The sequence below is a fragment of the Hippopotamus amphibius genome, chromosome 2 (assembly GCF_030028045.1).
Source record: "Hippopotamus amphibius kiboko isolate mHipAmp2 chromosome 2, mHipAmp2.hap2, whole genome shotgun sequence".
Lineage (NCBI taxonomy): Eukaryota > Metazoa > Chordata > Mammalia > Artiodactyla > Hippopotamidae > Hippopotamus > Hippopotamus amphibius.
In genome coordinates, this window is record NC_080187.1 from 80,312,529 (window position 1) to 80,331,754 (window position 19,226).

Genomic DNA, 19,226 nt, shown 5'->3' on the forward strand with positions numbered 1-19,226 from the left:
TGGTCTGGCAGATGGGGTATACTGTGAAGTTTCTGTCCTAGTAGTCAGTCCAGAAGAGCTTACTGTTAAACTAGAGGAAATGGGGTCAGAATAGCACATGTGCCATGTGCCAAGTTACTGACGATACAGTGATGAGACAGATATAGCTCCTTTCTTCCTGGAGTTTATGTAAGAGTGTTGATGATAAATACACATGGGCTTATTGTGTCTTCCTTCCTGGTAGAATTTTGGACACCACATCGCAAAGGTGGGAAGCTTTTTGAAAGGGGACATAAAATGGTAAAGTCAATAAGACAGACTTAAGACCTTTTGAAAATCAAGATTAAAGAGATTTGTGGACAAGAAGACAATAGACAGAGGATAATGGGAGGTACAATTCATTCATGCTTCAACTTCTGGGAATGTAAGGACGATAGCTATTTTTGAATAAATCCAAAGGGCATACTTATTATAAATTCTTTAGAAACTTTGTACCACCACCCCCCACCTCCGAGATGGGAGAAGCACAAAAACAGGTCACACAGATGTGTCAGCTGAATTTGGAATCTTTAGGCTTGGTCTTCTGATTGAGTCTAAATCCCTAGTTTAGGGGGATTGGCCCCCTAGAGGGCAGCTTATTGCCGTGAGTAGTACTCTGCTATGTGTACCACTGGTATGTTTTGAACACTTATAACTCTCTTTTCTCCACCCCAGGGAATGGAGTTTCTCATTTGTTGAGAATTTCTCCAGAAATGAGTGAAACAGTTCACTTGCTTGAACTTCGGTGTTTGTTGTATAACTCCTTATTGCTAACTAACTTGAGGCAGTTTTTGGATTTTGGAAAGGAGGTCACTGAGTGTGCATATACGTTTCATTGCTCTTTTCCAGGTTTCCTATGCTCGCCCAAGTTCAGCTTCTATCAGAGATGCAAATTTGTATGTCAGTGGACTTCCAAAAACAATGACCCAGAAGGAGTTGGAACAACTTTTTTCACAATACGGACGCATTATTACTTCTCGTATTCTGGTTGACCAGGTCACTGGTAAGTAGGTAGCCACTCTGGACAATCTTTTACACACTCCAGCTGGCAGATGCTGAAATATTCTGCCTTCCCATACAGAAGTCTTGCCTCACATCAAAGGTGTATGTGGGCCAGAAAATGCAATTTTCTGCTGGGATTGTTCACAGATATGCATGAATAAGAATAGATTGTGGAATGTAGTGAGCAAGCTTGAACCATTTCCTCCTCAAAGGTGCAGGTTCAGAGCCTGTTTCGTGGCTTGTAATAAATTTATAAGTATAATTTTACATATAAGTTATTACAAATAATTATTACAAATTAATAATCTTCATTTCCAAGCTGCTGCATGAAAAAAGCCCCCATCCTCCTTATAAAGTACGAATAAACAGTCTTATTTTTGTGAAAAGCATAGTTTAATGCAGCTAATTCTCCAGGGGCAGATTACACTACATCTACGCTGGTAATTGCTGTTAAGGCTGTTTTTCAGGTCCATGCTATGTTATATAGGTATGTCTAAGAGTTTGAAACTTTGAATGTTAAAAATTTATCATTTATAATTACTTTTAATCAAACCAAAATAAGACTAATATGTTTATTAAAAATTTTGTATATAAGGGAGCTCTTCTGCTAAAGCTAAAGCTTTTAGTTAAAGAAAAACTAGCAATATAGATTTGATTGTGTATCTTAAAGTACTGGCATATTTTTAAGCAGTATTCTTTTTAAAGCATATTGAAGTTAGGGAAACATGGTAAGGAGGGGGAAAAAATCACCTATAGTGCCATATAATTGAGCAGTCACATTAAGATTTTGTGGTTAGGTTTTTTTGGGGGGTGGGGTGGGGGTGTTTTTTTGTTTTTAAATAAAAGATAGGGTTTTCTCTTTTTTGTGTGTTTCTTCTTTCTTTCTCCCCTCTTTCACTCTCCCTATTCTTTCTCCTTTCTCGTCTCTCCCCCCCCCATAATTATTGTAGCAGTGGAGATAGTTGTGCGTTACAGTATTTAATTGCTTTTTTTAAGAAACAATGGATCACAGAATAAAATCAGGCCAAGTTTCTAATTCTTCAAGTGATGGTCAGTTTGGTTGATCTGAATTTGATCAGAAGCAGCCTATGTTATGCCCCTCTGTGCTGTTAATTAGCCTCTTATAGAGTCTGAACACCATACTTCTGAGTTCTGAGTAAAGTGATATCTACCATCATTCACTTGCTTGGGAGAATGGCCTGTAGGTTTTGCTGTATGGAGAAAATTTAGTCCAGTGAGGGTATATAAAAATGTGGTCTTTTCTTCTTAGCTGCATTTCGTAAGTCTCATACATTCTATCACAGTGTATTGTATCACACAGATTGCTTGTGGGGTTAGAGATCCAGACCTAGCAATCCGATATATTTGTTTAGAGCAATGAGAATGGCCTTTTATTTTGTTCATAATATTCATGCTTTTTTAATTCATTCATTCTCAGTGAGGACTGGTGAATCAAAAGTAAATTTCACCTGTGATACAGACAGCCCATCCTTTAACTGCAAGTCCATCCTGAGTATGTAGGCTCATAGGTGGATTTATCTCGCCACTTCCTGGTTTAGTCACTGGTTCTCAAGTGTGGTTCTGCACCCTCCTGGAACCTTGTTAGAAATGCAAGTCTTGGGCCCCACCCAAAATCTAATGAATAAAACTCTCAGTGTGGGCATTTTACCAAGCCCTTTGGGTTATTCTGATGCATGCTTGGGTTTGAGGACCATGCGTTTAGGAGTTAGGTAACTATAGAGGCTGTTTCGTTGCCTGTCTAATGCTTTCCTTATGAAACAATCAAATCCTAGGCGTTATTCATTCTTAACAGATAACTGAAAGGGAAGATTTGCTGTTGTTTCACCATTTCATCTTTATACTTATGACTTTCAGTGTGAAATTATCCACCTTACCTAAAATGAAAAATCCTGCAATTTTGTTATTCAACCATCAGGTGGTAATAATGTGTAGCAGGTATAGCTTAAATAGGAAAGGTGAAGTGATAGAGGTTGTCTGAGAGAAGTGTATATGGACAAAATGCCTTATCTACCTTAGAGTAAAATTCTAAGCCATTCAGCTTACACAGTGTTAATTGTAAAGCAAACAGACCTTTATTCTTTTGAAGTTCCTATAAATCATAATGGTCTAGTGCGTTTTCTTAGCCTGTCTTTCTTAATAACCTCTCACTCTTTTCTTCAGTGACATACTCTGAATTATCTAGGCTTTTCTTGAATCATCTAGGCTTTTCTTGCTACTAGTCCCAAGCTGGTACTGCTACTACTAATTTGCTTGCCAAGAAAGTCTTTCCCTGCAACTGCTAATCTCATGATGGCCAGCTCTGGCCACCCCAGATAGCCTGTTAAGCTACTTAAATGGAATGAGTTGGTTTTCCCGCTATCATTTCTCAAAAGCTGGACAGGTATTTGGCCATCCCTTCACTTTCCCCCATTCTTGTCTCTCAAGGTGGGGAGAGTGTGAGCCAGGGAATGGTATTCCGTAGTCAGAAGTAATGCTGCCAAAGAAAGAAAGCTTTGAGGCTTTACTTCTATCTTATTTATTTTTAAACTCTACCTCCTCTTTTACCTCTTTTTCTCCGTATAATATTATTTCTCTAATAAAGAACAGCCAGTTAAAAACAGTGGTGGAGCTTCAGGGAGCCAAGCCTCTTCGGGCATTTTTCTTCAAGGGTCTGTATCCTATATAATATAATTAAGTAGAATTTTATTATTTAAAAATGTAGCTGAATATATTTTTCTACCACTGTGCATATATTTTTAGCATAGCTTTTTAGCATTTTTAGCAAATGCCTGCTTCTGTTCTCCTTGTTACAAGAAAAAGAGCTCCTGTGCCCTTCATTTCTGAACTGTTTGTCCAATAGCATAATTTGAAAAGTACAAGTCAGGCATACTGTTGACATTATTAAAGAGTGTGAGTGCATGAGAGGGAGAGAAGAAGGTGGGGAAAGGAAACATGGATATGCTTGTGTGCTTTCATCTTCTTGGCTTATTGGTAGCATGTGGTAATGGGCTTTAAAATGCATTAATTTAATTAATTTAATGCATTTCACGTATTTAAAAAATACAAAATTGTAATGCTGTACTGAATTGCTACTAAGTAAAGGTAAAACTTTTCTCCTCGTGTGATTTTGTGGCAGATGTTATATGTGGGTGAAAATATATTCTTGAGAAGGAAAAATTAATTTATCCTTTCTTCTCTCCCTCCTGTCTCCTTCCACTCCCTCTTTCCCAAATCCTTACCCACATCTACCATAGGCATATCAAGGGGTGTAGGGTTTATTCGATTTGACAAGCGGATTGAGGCAGAAGAAGCTATCAAAGGCCTAAATGGCCAGAAACCTCCTGGTGCCACAGAGCCAATCACTGTAAAGTTTGCTAATAATCCAAGCCAAAAAACAAATCAGGCCATCCTTTCCCAGCTGTACCAGTCTCCAAACAGAAGGTATCCAGGACCACTAGCTCAGCAGGCACAGCGTTTTAGGTAAGTCTGGTCTGGTTCTTATGCCCAGGTACTCAACTCAGAACTCTCAGGTTCACTGTCCAGTACTTTTACTGACAGGATCTCTGCTTTGCTATTATTGTTGTTGTTTTCTTTTTCTTAGGGGCACAGAGAAAACCTACTTGGGGAATAGTATCTTTTGCTAATATCCAAGATGGGGACAAAAGGACAATAACTTATAGCAATGGTTCTCAACCGGGAGTAATTTTGCCTCTCTGGGGGCTTTGGCAGGGTCTGGAGACATTTGTGTTGGCATAACGTGGGTGGGGGTGACTAGCATCTTGTGGGTAGAGGCCAGGGATGCTGCTAATCACCCTGTAGTGTACAGGGTAGCCCCCAGCAACAGCAGATTCTCCGGCCCCAAACATCAGTGGGGCAAACCCTGACCTGTAGAATGCTGGGGTCTTAACTGTCTCCAGTGCTTCCAGTTTCCCCTTTTTAGTTTTTTTCTTGGTAAGATCTTATCCTTGTGTTTTAATTTTTAAGTCAATCTCTTTCAGTTGCTTTGTTTTATAATATGTGCACCAGTAAGGATATATAACTTATGTGATGACCTTACGTTTTTATAAATAGGTCTTTCTTCTCTTTTTAAGTTGTTATTCCTTGCAGTTTAGAGGTTGGCAAACCCCTGTAAAGGCCCAGATAGTAAATATTTTAGGCTTTGTGGGTCACGGTCTCTGATGCATGTTTTTTTTTTTTTTTTTTAAACAGCTCTTTAAAAATGTAAAAACCATTCTTAGCTTCTTGGCTGTAGAGAAACAGATGGCAGTCTGGATTTGGCCTGTGGGTGGTAGTTTTCTAACCTCTGTATAGTCCATAGAATGACCATGCATTTTTAGCCCAAAGAAGATATTCTGTCTGATAGACAGGTGTAAATATTCTGATTTTTCAATTTTTATTCTAATACTGCGGCAACAACCAGATCCAGTCATTTTAAAAAATCCTTAATCTGCATGTGAGGAGAATGGTGACTTTTAGATGTTAAACAGAGCACAGAGACATAAGCAGTTTTTATTTTCTGGAACATTTTTAATATCCTTTTTGGCCATATGATATACTGCACCCATAATGCTGTCTAACCTCCATGCTAGTATTTTTTTTTTTTAATCACAGTGCATATCAATTTTATTTCCTTGCTGGGGCATAAGAGTTAATTACCAAAAATATAATCACAAATTTAGCTTAATAAAGAGTTATATGTTTTCTAGCTTAAATTACATGCATTTTTTTCATTCAGGTGTTTAGAGTGCCAAAGAGAGTAAAGATAAAAATCAGTAAAATACCTCCTTAAAAAAAAAACACAAAAACTCAATTATGTCACATGAGGTATGAGAGAGAAATTTTCCATAAACACCGTGTTCAGTTCCTACTTAGGGTGGCTTTTGCCTTGGGAGAAAAGGATGTACTATTAGAAGGCTCCATTTGGAACTGGATGACTTGGTACCCAGTTGACCAAGCCCTGTGTTCACTTCACTCTGCTTTAACTTTGCATGGTTTAAAAAGAAGCATTGGCAGAAAGGAAGGACTGCCACTTTTGACTATGGTTGGTAGTGGTCACTGGGATGCAGGAGGAGATGCATGGAGCTGCTTGGTGCTTGCCCTGTGGAGAAAGAAATGTCACAAAGCCATTTCTTACCTCTGTCTATAGGATTCCTCTGTGGCATCTTTTTTTTTTTTAAGAACTTTTATTGAGATACAGTTAACATAAAATAAATTGCATATCTTTAGTATATAATTTGGTATTCCAGTCTCCCAATTCATTCCCCACCAACCCTCCCCTCTTTCCCCCCTTGGTGTCCATATGTTGGTTCTCTACATCTGTGTCTCTATTTCTGCCTTGTAAACCGGTTGATTTGTACCATTTTCTATATTCCGCATATATGTGTTAATATACAATATTTGTTTTTCTCTTTCTGACTCACTTCACTCTGTAGGACAATCTCTAGGTCCATCCCTGTCTCTAAAAATGTTGCAGTTTCATTTCTTTTTACAGCTGAGTAAAATTCCATTGTATATATGTACAACTTTTTTACTCATTCATCTGTTGATGGACATTTAGGTTACTTCCATGTCCTGGCTATTGTAAATAGTGCTGCAGTGAACATTGGAGTGCATGTGTCTTTTTGAATTATGGTGTTCTCTGGATATATGCCCAGGATTGGGATTGTTGGGTCATATGGTAACTCTATTGTTAGTTTTGCAAGGAATCTCCATACTGTTCTCCATAGTGGCTGTATCAATTTATATTCCCACCAACAGTGCAAGAGTTTTCCCTTTTCTCCACACCCTGTCCAGCATTTACTGTTTGTAGAGTTTCTGATGATGCCCATTCTGACCAGTGTGAGATGATACCTCATTGTAGTTTTGATTTGCATTTCTCTAAGAGTTAGTGACGTTGAGCAGCTTTTCATGTGCCTCTTGGCCATCTGTGTGTCTTTGGAGAAATGCCTATTTAGGTGTTCTGCCCATTTTTGGATTGGGTTGTTTGTTTTTTTGATATTGAGCTGGATGAACTGCTGTTTATATATTTTGGAGATTAATCCTTTGTTGATTCGTTTGCAACTATTTTCTCCCATTCTGAGGGTTGTCTTTTCGTCTTGCTTATAGTTTCCTTTGCTGTGCAGAAGCTTTGAAGTTTCATTAGGTCCCACTTATTTGTTTTTATTTCCATTACTCTAGGGCGTGGATCATAAAAGGTCTTGGTGTGATTTATGTCGAAGAGTGTTCTTCCTATGTTTTCCTCTAGGAGTTTTATAGTGTCTGGCCTTACATTTAGGTCTTTAATCCATTTTGAGTTTATTTTTGTGTATGATGTTAAGGAGTGTTCTAATTTCCTTCTTTTACATGTAGCTGTCCAGCTTTCCCAGCACCACTTGTTGAAGAGGCTGGCTTTTCTCAATTGCATATCTTTACCTCCTTTGTCATAGATTAGTTGACCATAGTTGATCTCTGGGCTTTCTATCCTGTTCCATTGATCTGTATTTCTGTTTTTGTGCCAGTACCATACTGTCTTGATCACTGTAGCCTTGTAGTATAGCCTGAAGTCAGGGAGCCTGATTCCAGCAACTCTGTATATCCTTCTCAGGATTGCTTTGGCCATTTGGGGTCTTTTGTGTTTCCATACAAATTGTAAAATTTCTTTTTCTAGTTCTGTGAAAAATGCCATTAGTAATTTGATTGGGATTGCATTGAATCTGCAGATTGCTTTGGGTAGTACAGTCATTTTCACAATGTTGATTCTTCCAGTCCAAGAACATGGTATATTTCTCCATCTGTTTGTGTCATCGTTGATTTCTTTCATTAGTGTCTTGTAGTTTTCTGAGTACAGGTCTTTTACCTCCTTAGTTAGGTTTATTCCTAGGTATTTTATTCTTTTTGTTGCAATGGTGAATGGAATTGTTTCCTTAATTTCTCTTTCTGACCTTTCATTGTTAGTGTATAGAAATGCAAGAGATTTCTGTGTGTTAATTTTGTATCCTGCAACTTTACCAAATTCATTGATTAGCTCAAGTAGTTTTCTGGTGGCATCTTTAGGATTTTCTATGTATAGTGTCATGTCATCTGTGAACAGTGACAGTTTTACTTCTTTTTTCCAATTTGGATTCCTTTTATTTCATTTTCTTCTTGGATTGCTGTAGTAATGACTTCCAAAACTATGTTGAATAGTAGTGGTGAGAGTGGACATCCTTGTCTTGTTCCTGATCTTAGAGGGAATGTTTTCAGTTTTTCCCCATTGAGAATGTTGTTTGCTGTGGGTTTGTCATATATGGCCTTTATTACGTTGAGGTAGGTTCCCTCTGTGCCTACCTTCTGGAGAGTTTTTATCATAAATGGGTGTTGAATTTTGTCAAAAACTTTTTCTGCACCTATTGAGATGATCATGTGGTTTTTATCCTTCAATTTGTTAATATGGTGTGTCACATTGATTGATTTGCGTGTATTGGAAGAATCCTTGCATTCCGGGGATAAACCCCACTTGATCATGGTGTATGATCCTTTTAATGTGTTGCTGGATTCTGTTGGCTAGAATTTTGTTGAGGATTTTTGCATCTAAATTCATCAGTGATATTGGTCTGTAATTTTCTTTTTTTGTAGTATCTTTGTCTGGTTTTGGTATCGGGGTTATGGTGGCCTCATAGAATCAGTTTGGGAGTGTTCCTTCCTCTGCAATGTTTTGGAAGAGCTTGAGAAGGATGGGTGTTAGCTCTTCTCTAAATGTTTGATAAAATTCACCTGTGAATCCATCTGGTCCTGGACTTTTGTTTGTCAGAGGATTTTTAATCACAGTTTCAATTGCATTACTTGTGATTGGTCTGTTCATATTTTCTATTTCTTCCTGATTCAGCCTTGGAAGGTTATACCTTTCTAAGAATCTGTCCATTTCATCCAGGTTGTCCATTTTATTGGCATATAGTTGCTTGTAGTAGTCTCTTATGGTGCTTTTTATTTCTGTGGTGTCCATTGTAACGTCTCCTGTTTCATTTCTAATTTTATTGATTTGAGTCCTCTCCCTCTTTTTCTGGACGTGTCTTGCTAGAGGTTTATCGATTGTATTTATCTTCTCAAAGAACCAGCTTTTAGTTTTATTGATTTTTGCTATTTTTTTTTGTTTCTATTTCATTTATTTCTGCTCTGATCTTTATGATTTCTCTGTGTCTACTCACTTTGGGTTTTGTTTGCTCTTCTTTCTCTAGTTTCTTGAGGTGTAAGGTTAGGTTGTTTATTTGGGATGTTTCTTGTTTCTTGAGGTAGGATTGTATTGCTATAAACTTCCCTCTTAGAACTGCCTTTGCTGCATCCCATAGGTTTTGGATCACTGTGTTTTCATTATCATTTGTCTCTAGGTATTTTTTGATTTCCTCTTTGATTTCTTCAGTGATCTCTTGGTTATTTTGTAGTGTATTGTTTAGCCTCCATGTGTTTGTATTTTTCACAGTTTTTTTCATGTAATTGATTTCTAATCTCATAGCATTGTGGTTGGAAAAGATGCTTAATACGATTTCAATTTTCTTTAATTTACCAAGACTTGATTTATGACCCAAAATGTGATCTATCCTGGAGAATGTTCCATGTGTGCTTGAGAAGAATGTGTAATCTTCTGTTTTTGGATGTAATGTCCTATAGATACCTATTAAATCCAGCTGACTTATTGTGTCATTTAAAACTTGTGTTTCCTTCTTCCTTTTCTGTGTGGATGATCTGTCCATTGGTGTAACTGGGGTGTTAAATTCCCTCTCTATGATTGTGTTCCTGTCAATTTCCTCTTTCATAGTTGTTAGCATTTGCCTTATGTATTGAGGTGCTCCTATATTGGGTGCATATATATTTATAATTGTTATCTCTTCTTCTTGGATTGATCCCTTGATCTTTATGTAGCGTCCTTTCTTGTCTCTTGTAACATTTTTTGTTTTAAAGTCTATTTTATCTGATATGAGTATTGCTATTCCAACTTTCTTTTGATTTCCATTTGCATGGAGTATCTTGTTCCATCCCCTCACTTTCAGTCTGTATGTGTGCCTAGGTCTGAAGTGGGTCTCTTGTAGACAGCATATATATGGGTCTTGTTTTTGTGTCCATTCAGCCAGTCTTTGTCTTTTGGTTGGTGCATTTAGTCCATTTACATTCAAGGTAATTATCAATATGTATGTTCCTGTTACCATTTTCTTAATTTTTGTTTTTGTTTATGTTTTTATAGGTCCTTTTCTTCTCTTATGTTTCCCTCTTAGAGAAGTTGCTTTAGCATTTGTTGTAGGGCTGGTTTGGTGGTGCTGAATTCTCTTGGCGGTTGCTTGTCTGGAAAGCTTTTGATTTCTCCATCGAATCTGAATGAGATCCTTGCTGGGTAGAGTATTCTTGGTTGTAGGTTCTTCCCTTTCATCACTTGAAATATATCATGCCTCTCGCTTCTGGCTTACAGAGTTTCTGCTAAGAAATCACCTGTTATCCTTATAGGAATTCTCTTGTATGTTATTTGTGGCTTTTCCCTTGTTGCTTTTAATAACTAGTCTCTGTCTTTAATTTTTGTCAGTTTGACTACTATATGTCTTGGCATGTTTCTCTTTGGATTCATCCTGCCTGGGACTCTCTGTGCTTCCTGCACTTGGGTAGCTATTTCCTTTCCCATGTTAGGGAAGTTTTCAACTGTAATCTCTTCCAATATTTTCTCAGGTCCTTTCTCTCTCTCTTCTCCTTCTGGAACCCCTAGAATGTGAATGTTGGTGTGTTTAACATTGTCCCAGAGGTCTCTTAGGCTGTCTTCCGTTCTTTTCATTCTTTTGTCTTTATTCTTTTCCGCATCAGTGATGATCACCATTCTGTCTTCCAGGTCACTTATTTGCCTTTCTGCCTCAATTAATCTGCTATTGGTTCCTTCTAGTGTATTTTTCATTTCAGTTATTGTGTTGCATATCTCTGTTTGTTTGTTCTTTAATTCTTCTAGGTCTTTGGAAAACTTTTGTTGCAACTTTTCAATCTTTGCCTCCAGTCTTTTTTCAAAGTCCTGGCTCATCTTCGCCATCATTATTCTGAATTCTTTTTCAGGAAGGTTGCCTATCTCCTCTTCATTTAGTTGTTTTTCTGGTTTTTTATCTTGTCCCTTCATCTGGTACAAAGTCCTCTGCCTTTTCTCTATTTTTCTGTAGCTGTGGTTTTCAGTTGCAGAGAACGAAATACTGCTGATACTGCTTGATACTGTTGTCTGCCCTCTTGTGGAGGAAGCTATCTAGGAGGCTCATGGGTGCTTCTTGATGGGAGGGACTGATGGTGGGTTGGGCTTGGTGGGCAGAGCTCAGTGACACTTTAATCTTCTTGTCTGCCAGTGGAAGGGGCTGTGTTCCCAGCTTGTTGGTTGTTTGGCCTGAGACTACCCAGCACTGGAGCTTACAGGCTCTTTGGTGGGGCTAATGGGAAACTCTGGGAGGGCTCACTCCAATGAGCACTTCCCAGAACCCCTGCTGCCAGTGTCCCTGTCTCCTAGGTGAGCCGCAGCTGCCCCCCACCTCTGCAGGGAACCGTCTAACACCAGCAGGTAGGTCTGGTTCAGTCTTCTATGGGGTCACCGCTCCTTCCCCCTGGATCCTAGTGAGCACACAATTTTTTGTGTGCCCCCCAAGAGTGGAGTGTCTGTACCCCCCAGTCCTGTGGAGGTCCTGCAATCAAATTGTGCTGGCTTTCAAAGTCTGATTCTCTGGGGATTCCTCCTCCCATTGCTGGACCCCCAGGTTGGGAATCCTGACGTGGGGCTCAGAACCCTCACTTTAGTGGGTGGACTTCTGCAGTATAACTGTTCTCTAGTTTGTGTGTCCCCCACCCAGCATTTATGGGATTTGATTTTAATGCGAGTGCACCCCTCCTACCATTTCATTGCACTTCTCCTTTGTCTCTGGATGTGGGGTGTCATTTTTCATGAGTTCCAGTATCTTTCTGTCAATGATTGTTCAGCAGTTAGTTGTAATTCTGGTGCTCTTTCACGGGGGAGTGAGCGCATGTCCTTCTACTCTGCCATCTTGAATCGTCCCTCCTCTGTGGCATCTTAAATGAGTAATTGTTTTTTTTGGTTTTTGTTTTTTCTGTGAATATAGCACAGACATGCATGAGGGAATTTTAGAGATTTTTCCTAGGCAGCGTATTCAGCTAACTTCAGAGCTTTGGGGGGCCTAGGAAAGAATTTTGAGCTTAGGTAGAGGAAAATTCTTTGAAACTTACTGGTTGATTTTTAACAATGAAATTACACGATGTTTGTTGTTAGTAGAAAGCTGTATTGGTTTAAATTTTTATTTTTGGTGTTTCCCAATTTAAGCTCTGGCTTTTGTCTTATGGTAGTTTTTGAGTAAAACTGTGCTCTTAGAATCAAGATTGAATTCTGAGAATGATTGGGCAAGAGGACTGAAATGATAGTATCTTCAGGAGAATGTCTGATTGTTGAAATGGCAAGATATGTAGGTGACTCAAATATTAGTTTGTTGATAGCTATTTTATCTGCTCTCAACTTCATCTAGCCCCCTCTCTGCATGTTATGTGCTTTTTTAATTTATTTTTTAATTGGATAAAGCTTTACAAGATGTTCTGATGGTCAGATTTAATCTTTTAACAAATCTCTGCCCATTCCATGCTTTTATCTTTTAGTTCCATATGTAACTTAGCAATTCTTCCTTTACTTGTCTATTATAAAAAATTTTTAGAAAAAGGGAATAATAGTTGTCTGTTTTAAAGGAAAGTTGGTTTCAGAAAATGGGAAAAATGTTTATTGTCCTTTCTGATTCTTAACTCTTGTCTTTGTCACACCACTTCCCATTCTTCTCATAATCCATCTTCAGATAATAAATTATGAACTGGTGTTTGAACTCAGCGAAGACGTTTGGGCTAGATTCAGTGTTATAAGAAATTGAGAGCCTCTATTCCTAGAGTTCAAGTTTAGCCTGATGTGTGTTTGGTTGCTTTTCTTTAATATCTATGAACCTGGTCTGGCATTACCTTGATTTTTTTTCCCTTCTGTTGAATTAAGGTTCAGTCTTCTCTCATCTCATAAAGACTCTTGAATGAAGGATTGGCTTGCTTTCTTGGTATTTTGCTTTTGTGTTGTTCAGGACTAGATCATTACCTAGATCTTTTGTCCCTAGTATCTGTGTTCTAATGCTCTTAGCCTTGAGTATGTCACCTTCCCACGGACTTTTAGAAAATTTCACACTGTGTTTTCATGTTGTCATAGTACTTCGGGAGTTGAGAGAGATTGGAGAATACAAGTTATAAATATTAATAGTCAAGGATGTTTTTAGTATTTATGAAATATACCATATCTTTTAAGGTAAAAAAAAATTAAAATCCACATAATAAAAGTTAAGTTTAAAAGTGGGCTTGTGAGGTTTATGGCTCAGCCAACCCATATGAATAATTAGAAGGAGAATTATTTTAACATGAGCACTGCTGATCTAATATGCTTATTTAGTTGACTATGGTTTTCAAAATAAGACTAGCCTTATTATTTGGATGGATAGTGTAATTCAAGCCCCTTAAGTGGGACATGGTATCTGAATTAAACTTTCAGCCAAATTTTTTTCATCTCTCTTTTTGTGGAGCAGCCTTAATTTTATTAAATGTGATCTAGTCTAATGGCCTGTGTGCCTGCTTCTATAAGCCTTTATGCATTTTTAAAGGAGCCTTTTAAATAAGCACTTGAGTTTCATTTAAGGCGTGTGCTGGTTGCACTATCACTATTTTCTTCGGGAAGAAACTAGTGTCAATCCTCTGAATAATTTTTTTTTCTCTTTTTCGAGGAATTAGATAAGAGGATGAGTTGATAACCTTGTGGGTTAACTTCAAAGCAGATCTTGGTTGGTGATCATTAGAGAGGTTTTGAGAACCATTATTGTAGAGAACAGAGTCTTATTTTCTTACCCATTAGTAATCTCTCTCTATATTTTTTTTCTTTTTTTTTAAATTTTTTTTATTTTTTGGGGGTACACCAGGTTCAATCAACTGTTTTTATACACATATCCCCATATTCCCTCCCTTCCTTGACGCCCCCCCTCGAGTCCCCCCCACCCTCCCTGCCCCAGTCCTCTAAGGCATCTTCCATCCTCGAGTTGGACTCCCTTTGTTATACAACAACTTCCCACTGACTATTTTACAGTTGGTAGTATATATATGTCTGTGCTACTCTCTCACTTCTTCTCAGTTTCTCTATATATTTTTATTTCTCACTTTGACTGACATTTCCAGTTGTATGTGAGTGTAGGCCCTCCCATAGTCTGTCAGGTAAATTTCTTGAAAACTAGGCAGGTGTCTTCTTTTTACTCTCTACTTACAAACATCTAGCTTTGAAATGGGAATATTCCATTCAAAATATTGTCCACTGATAATCTGAAAGTAGGTGTGTAGTCATAAACTTTATGCAGAGGGGGCTTGTGCTCTTACATTCATTAATTCATAAACCCTGATCAAACACAGAAAACAAGGATAAGCGTGAAATAAACAGTATATCCATGTTTTACTAATTATCATGCTAACTGGTTCATTTTTCACTTATGTAATATCTTAGTAAATAATATACCTTTAAAGCAAGAGTCATAAAATCATGATCTGAATAATTTGCAGTTTATCTGACTTCATGAGAGTGTGTTAGATTATTCTGTCTAACCTCAGAGTGTAGCTTGTACTAGGAGCAGGAGAAATAGTCAGCTCTCCCTTTCCTTATTTATTGGGCTTTCCTTCCTGGTGTCATCCTCCCTGTGATGATGGTGATGATGATTCATTGTTTGTTTGCAGGGATCTTTTTTCAACTACCTCTTCTTTGAGGGTTGTTGTAATTAAAGCTAGGTTTTCCAATCTAGTCCTTCAAATCCACTTAATGTGTTATTTGTAAAGTGGATTATGTCCATGCTGAAGAACAGGTGACTATGTCACTTTCCTTTTGAGGACTGCTCAGTCTTCCTTCAGGAGAGTATGTGATGCATGGGGACTGAGTGAGGGTGTTGGGTGCAGTGCATTGATTCAATATAAGTAAAGAATACTTTATTCTTAAAGTAAAAAAAATTTTAATAGACAGTTTAATATTTATTTGTACTGCTGTACATCATCATGCACCCCCCCCCCCCCCGGGTCATTCTGGAGGCTACTAACTTGGTCTCCATTAAAAATTGGCTTCTGTCATTAAGTGATCACATATAAAAGATGGTTGTCCCTGAGCAGACCCAGAAAAAATGCATTTCTGGAGAGTAATAGTGGTCCTTGTGTCTAAGCTAACTGCCTAGTTGATGGTTTTCCAACTGCTACAAGACTTGGGGTACATGGTGCCCTAGTGGAACACACACTGCCTTCTCCCAGCTCTTGTGGGTGTGTGGCACTGAGAGCAGGGAAAACTGCTAGGTCCAGCTGTGGGCAGGCAGGGGTTTTCAGTGCTGCCTAGGTCCTGTTTCTTAGGTGCTGTGTTCCTCCCAGCTCTCCTGTTGATGGGAGAGGGGGGAGGGGCAAGGAGAGCAAAGTGGGAGAGGGAGAGGCACATAACTTGGCTTGAATTCCATAGGACTGAAGTTTTTCTGAGGTGAGTGTTGAGTGAAGAGATCAGTGGGCAGGGTCATGGTATCATATAGGATTTCACAGGTAGGGCAGATATGAGGCTCCTTGAGAGGGTCCTCAGAGATCCTAACATAAAAGTCCTAAGCCTCCTGCCTGGAGAATTCTGGGGTGGAGAGTGGCAAATGAGATGTCTCTCCTTTTAACACATGTAATCCACTTCTGGGGCAGTTTTGGTTTCCACCCTGTTTTGAAAATATACTGAAGACTTGCTTAGGAGATTCTATTTCTGGACCTCTGGTTAGTGTCCTAAGCTGGTGGTGATACAGTCTGCACAGTTAATGGGCAGAGATGATGTGACTCTGTTTTGGTGTCTCTGCATCTGGGCCTTTGAGTACTTTGAAAGGAGACCTCAATATGCTGTTCTGTTCTACAGGTGTCATATGCCAAATGCATTCTGTATTGATCATTCCAGCAATTCTATGAAATTATCTGTATCAGATTACTTCGTGGTTGATAATACTCATTTGTTTGCGTGCTTATTTCTGGTATTTGTGGCCTTTTTTTGGAGTATAAGGGTGTGGCATCTTTGACTATACTCATTACCTCTGCACAGAACAAACCCCCCTCCCACCTGTGTACTTTTCCCACCTGTGTGCTCTCTCCCTTGCATGTGCAGACAGGCTCCTTAGCCCTGCCCTTCGGACAGTTCTTACTCTGGATCAAGTAGTTAAGGGTGATGTTAGTAACCTCATTGCTGTTATTCAGTCCAGATAGACTGATTGTCAACCTGTGGGGACCCAAGCTGTCCGTGTGCCGTGCTTAGTGGTACAGTGGGTCATGAACTTGTCCCTGCTCCTTAGAGGGCAGAGGGACAGGGCACACACACGCAGATGAGGCTCCTTTGTCATCATGATTCGTTCCTGTGTTTTGTTTTGTTTTTTTAATACTTTGCATTACAGTCAGCTCGGTTCTTTCTTTTCAATTTTATGAAACACACAAGTGTGCAGAGGTAATTAGGAATAGGAACGTGTGAAGATTCTTTGTCCAGTTCTGAAAGACCGGAAGGAGGTGTCTTGGGGCTTTTATAAAACTTGGAGGAGTTCTCCTGTGTGCTCTAGCCTCACTTGAGGCCACAGGTTAGACAATAAGGTTGAAACATTTTTCAAACTTAACCTTTCATAGGTGTTAAAGAAAAAATTGTTCTCCTGACCCAGCGTCTTACTGGGAGAGTGTTTAACACTGTGGCATTTGAGGTATTAAGTTATGCCTACCTCCTTTAAACACGTCACTGATTGGTACACATTGCAGAAATGTGGAACATTGGAATGGTCTCATTGAAACTGATAAAGCAAGAAGAATCAAGTGCTTAAAACATCAATTTAATTTTTGAAACAGGAAAAGGGTAGAGAGTTTTAAAGAGTACCCACCCACTGCCATCTACTTCTTAAAAATTGTAAGAGAAGCTCAAGTTTGTTTGTTTCTATCTACCTGCTTCTTACACCTTGAGCAGTAGGGCTATACTTCTTGTAGAACAGTCAAAACAAGCATTAGACCAGGGTCTGAACTCCTTGCTCTGTTGCTCAGTGAGTGTTGTCTTACGTTCTGTGGACCTTAGCTGAGCACATTGAAAAATGGGAGGTTTGGCTGAGGTTGTCTACAAGGTTCTTTTTACCTGTAATAACACCACTTTGATATAAGAAGTGAAAGTCCTTTGTATTTGGGAGGTTGAAGGGGAAATGTATGGAATTCTGTGTAAACTGCAGAATTTGAATATTGATGCCACCATTTACGAATCTTTTCTTCTTGAGTGAGTCCCTTAATCTGAGTGCCTTATGATACTCAGGAACCAACAGCTTGGAACATTAAAAGTAATGTAAAGAACATGTAGGTGCATGTGGAGTGCTTAGAACTTGACCGCAAAAGGTGAGAACCCAAATGTTAAGCGTTCCAGCGCCTCCACATTTCCTCTTGAAAGGGTTTCCTCAGATGACCACTAGTGATTTCCCTGCATTGCACTGACCCTTGCAGAGAAAAGCTGTCCATTGGAAGAGCTACTGTTTTATGGCAGTGGGTACCCATTTGCTCAGAAATGTAAGAAGACCCACTATTTTGAGACTTCACATACAATTAACATATAAACATCCCCTTGGAAGTTGGCAGTAACAAGCCCAGCTTTCTTGGACATCAAGGGGAAAAATTAAAAATTGAAGTTTGCTAAATGTGTGTTTTGCAGGTTGGACAATCTGCTCAATATGGCTTATGGAGTAAAGAGGTAATGATAGAGGTTCATGATGCTCATAATCCCTTCCCATAAACGAGTAGTTTCTTTGATTTGGGGAGTGACACCCTTCCTGAGTTTTTGTTGGGTTTTCTTTTGCATGTGCAACCTAATGGAAAGCTATTTTTTGAATCACGGTTGACTCAAGGAATATTTTTATACCACTGGATGCCACCTGCCTGGTCTTTAAAAACCCCATTGTTTGTTTTCTGTTACGTTGTGATGTTGCAGCATGTTTCTGTCTGTGTTGGTCTTTCCTGTCCCCAATCCTGCTTAAGTTCATGAAGCAAGTTCCAAATATATTTCTTTGCTATGGTGGGTAATGTTATTCAATACAGCATATATAGCCATTGCATAACTTATCAATACCGTGATAGTATAGCATGCCACTGCAAGCCACACACCAACTTTGGTTGAAACATCAAATAGTTGTATGTATCTGTTGTGGGGAGGGGAGTTACTGGAACTTTTGGGATGGGAAAGAATCAAGTCCATTGCTGTAACCAACCTCTGTTTCTATTTGTGTGTGTGTGTGTGTGTGTGTTTCCTATTTTGTTTAGTAGGTTTTCTCCAATGACCATTGATGGAATGACCAGTTTGGCTGGAATTAATATCCCTGGGCACCCAGGAACAGGGTGGTGTATTTTTGTGTACAACCTGGCTCCTGACGCAGATGAGAGTATCCTGTGGCAAATGTTTGGGCCTTTTGGAGCTGTCACCAACGTGAAGGTCATCCGTGACTTTAACACCAATAAATGCAAAGGTTTTGGATTTGTGACTATGACAAACTATGATGAGGCTGCCATGGCAATAGCTAGCCTCAATGGATACCGTCTGGGAGACAGAGTACTGCAGGTCTCCTTTAAGACAAACAAAACGCACAAAGCCTAATGAGCTCTTGTCCTCAGTCCATTTATATATGAAAACTATACAACAAAGGCAAGTTAAGAGAAACTTTATACATTAGTAAATGTCTTTGTAAGTCAGTGTTGAGATGGGGATAAAACGACTACTTAGCATCCTAAGAAATATGTGAGATTTTTTATTGCTAGTATTTGAATTAAAACTTCTTAAATATCTTTTATGTTTGAATATGGACAAGAGGTACAGGGTTTTTACCTGTCACATTGCATTCTATTGCCTTCTTTGAAGAAGGTGGACCTTTTAAAGTGTTTCAGCTAAGGGAAGACATTTCTTTTCTTTTTACATAACTGCCTTGAACCTGTGAGTAAATATTGAGGCTTTGTGTTGTAATTCTTCAGTTGGTTGTGTCTTTTTTTTCCCCCCTTTTTTTCTTTTTCTGATTAGCTTTGTGTTTGGTTTACATTTAAGGCATTGCTGTTATGTCTAAGAAAAGTATTTTGAAGTTTACAGTTTTATTTATGAAGTTAAAAACAGTATTTATTTTGTAATTATG

At 38.7% G+C, this 19,226-nt stretch overlaps 1 protein-coding gene across 6 annotated transcripts in view; it reads left to right on the forward strand.

Moving 5' to 3' along the window:
• ELAVL2 (ELAV like RNA binding protein 2) overlaps positions 1–18,700 on the forward strand; it is a 74,049-nt gene extending 55,349 nt beyond the window's left edge. For 2 of the 6 annotated variants that reach the window (XM_057722726.1, XM_057722728.1), the window contains exons 4-7: positions 868–1,021; positions 4,275–4,500; positions 17,765–17,803; positions 18,370–18,700. In XM_057722726.1, coding sequence (XP_057578709.1) covers positions 868–1,021; positions 4,275–4,500; positions 17,765–17,803; positions 18,370–18,700 — 750 coding nt within the window. The remainder of the gene's footprint in view (positions 1–867; positions 1,022–4,274; positions 4,501–17,764; positions 17,804–18,369) is intronic. The other 4 variants (XM_057722727.1, XM_057722729.1, XM_057722730.1 and 1 more) reach the window with 3 other exon arrangements.
• Positions 18,701–19,226: the final 526 nt, after the last annotated feature.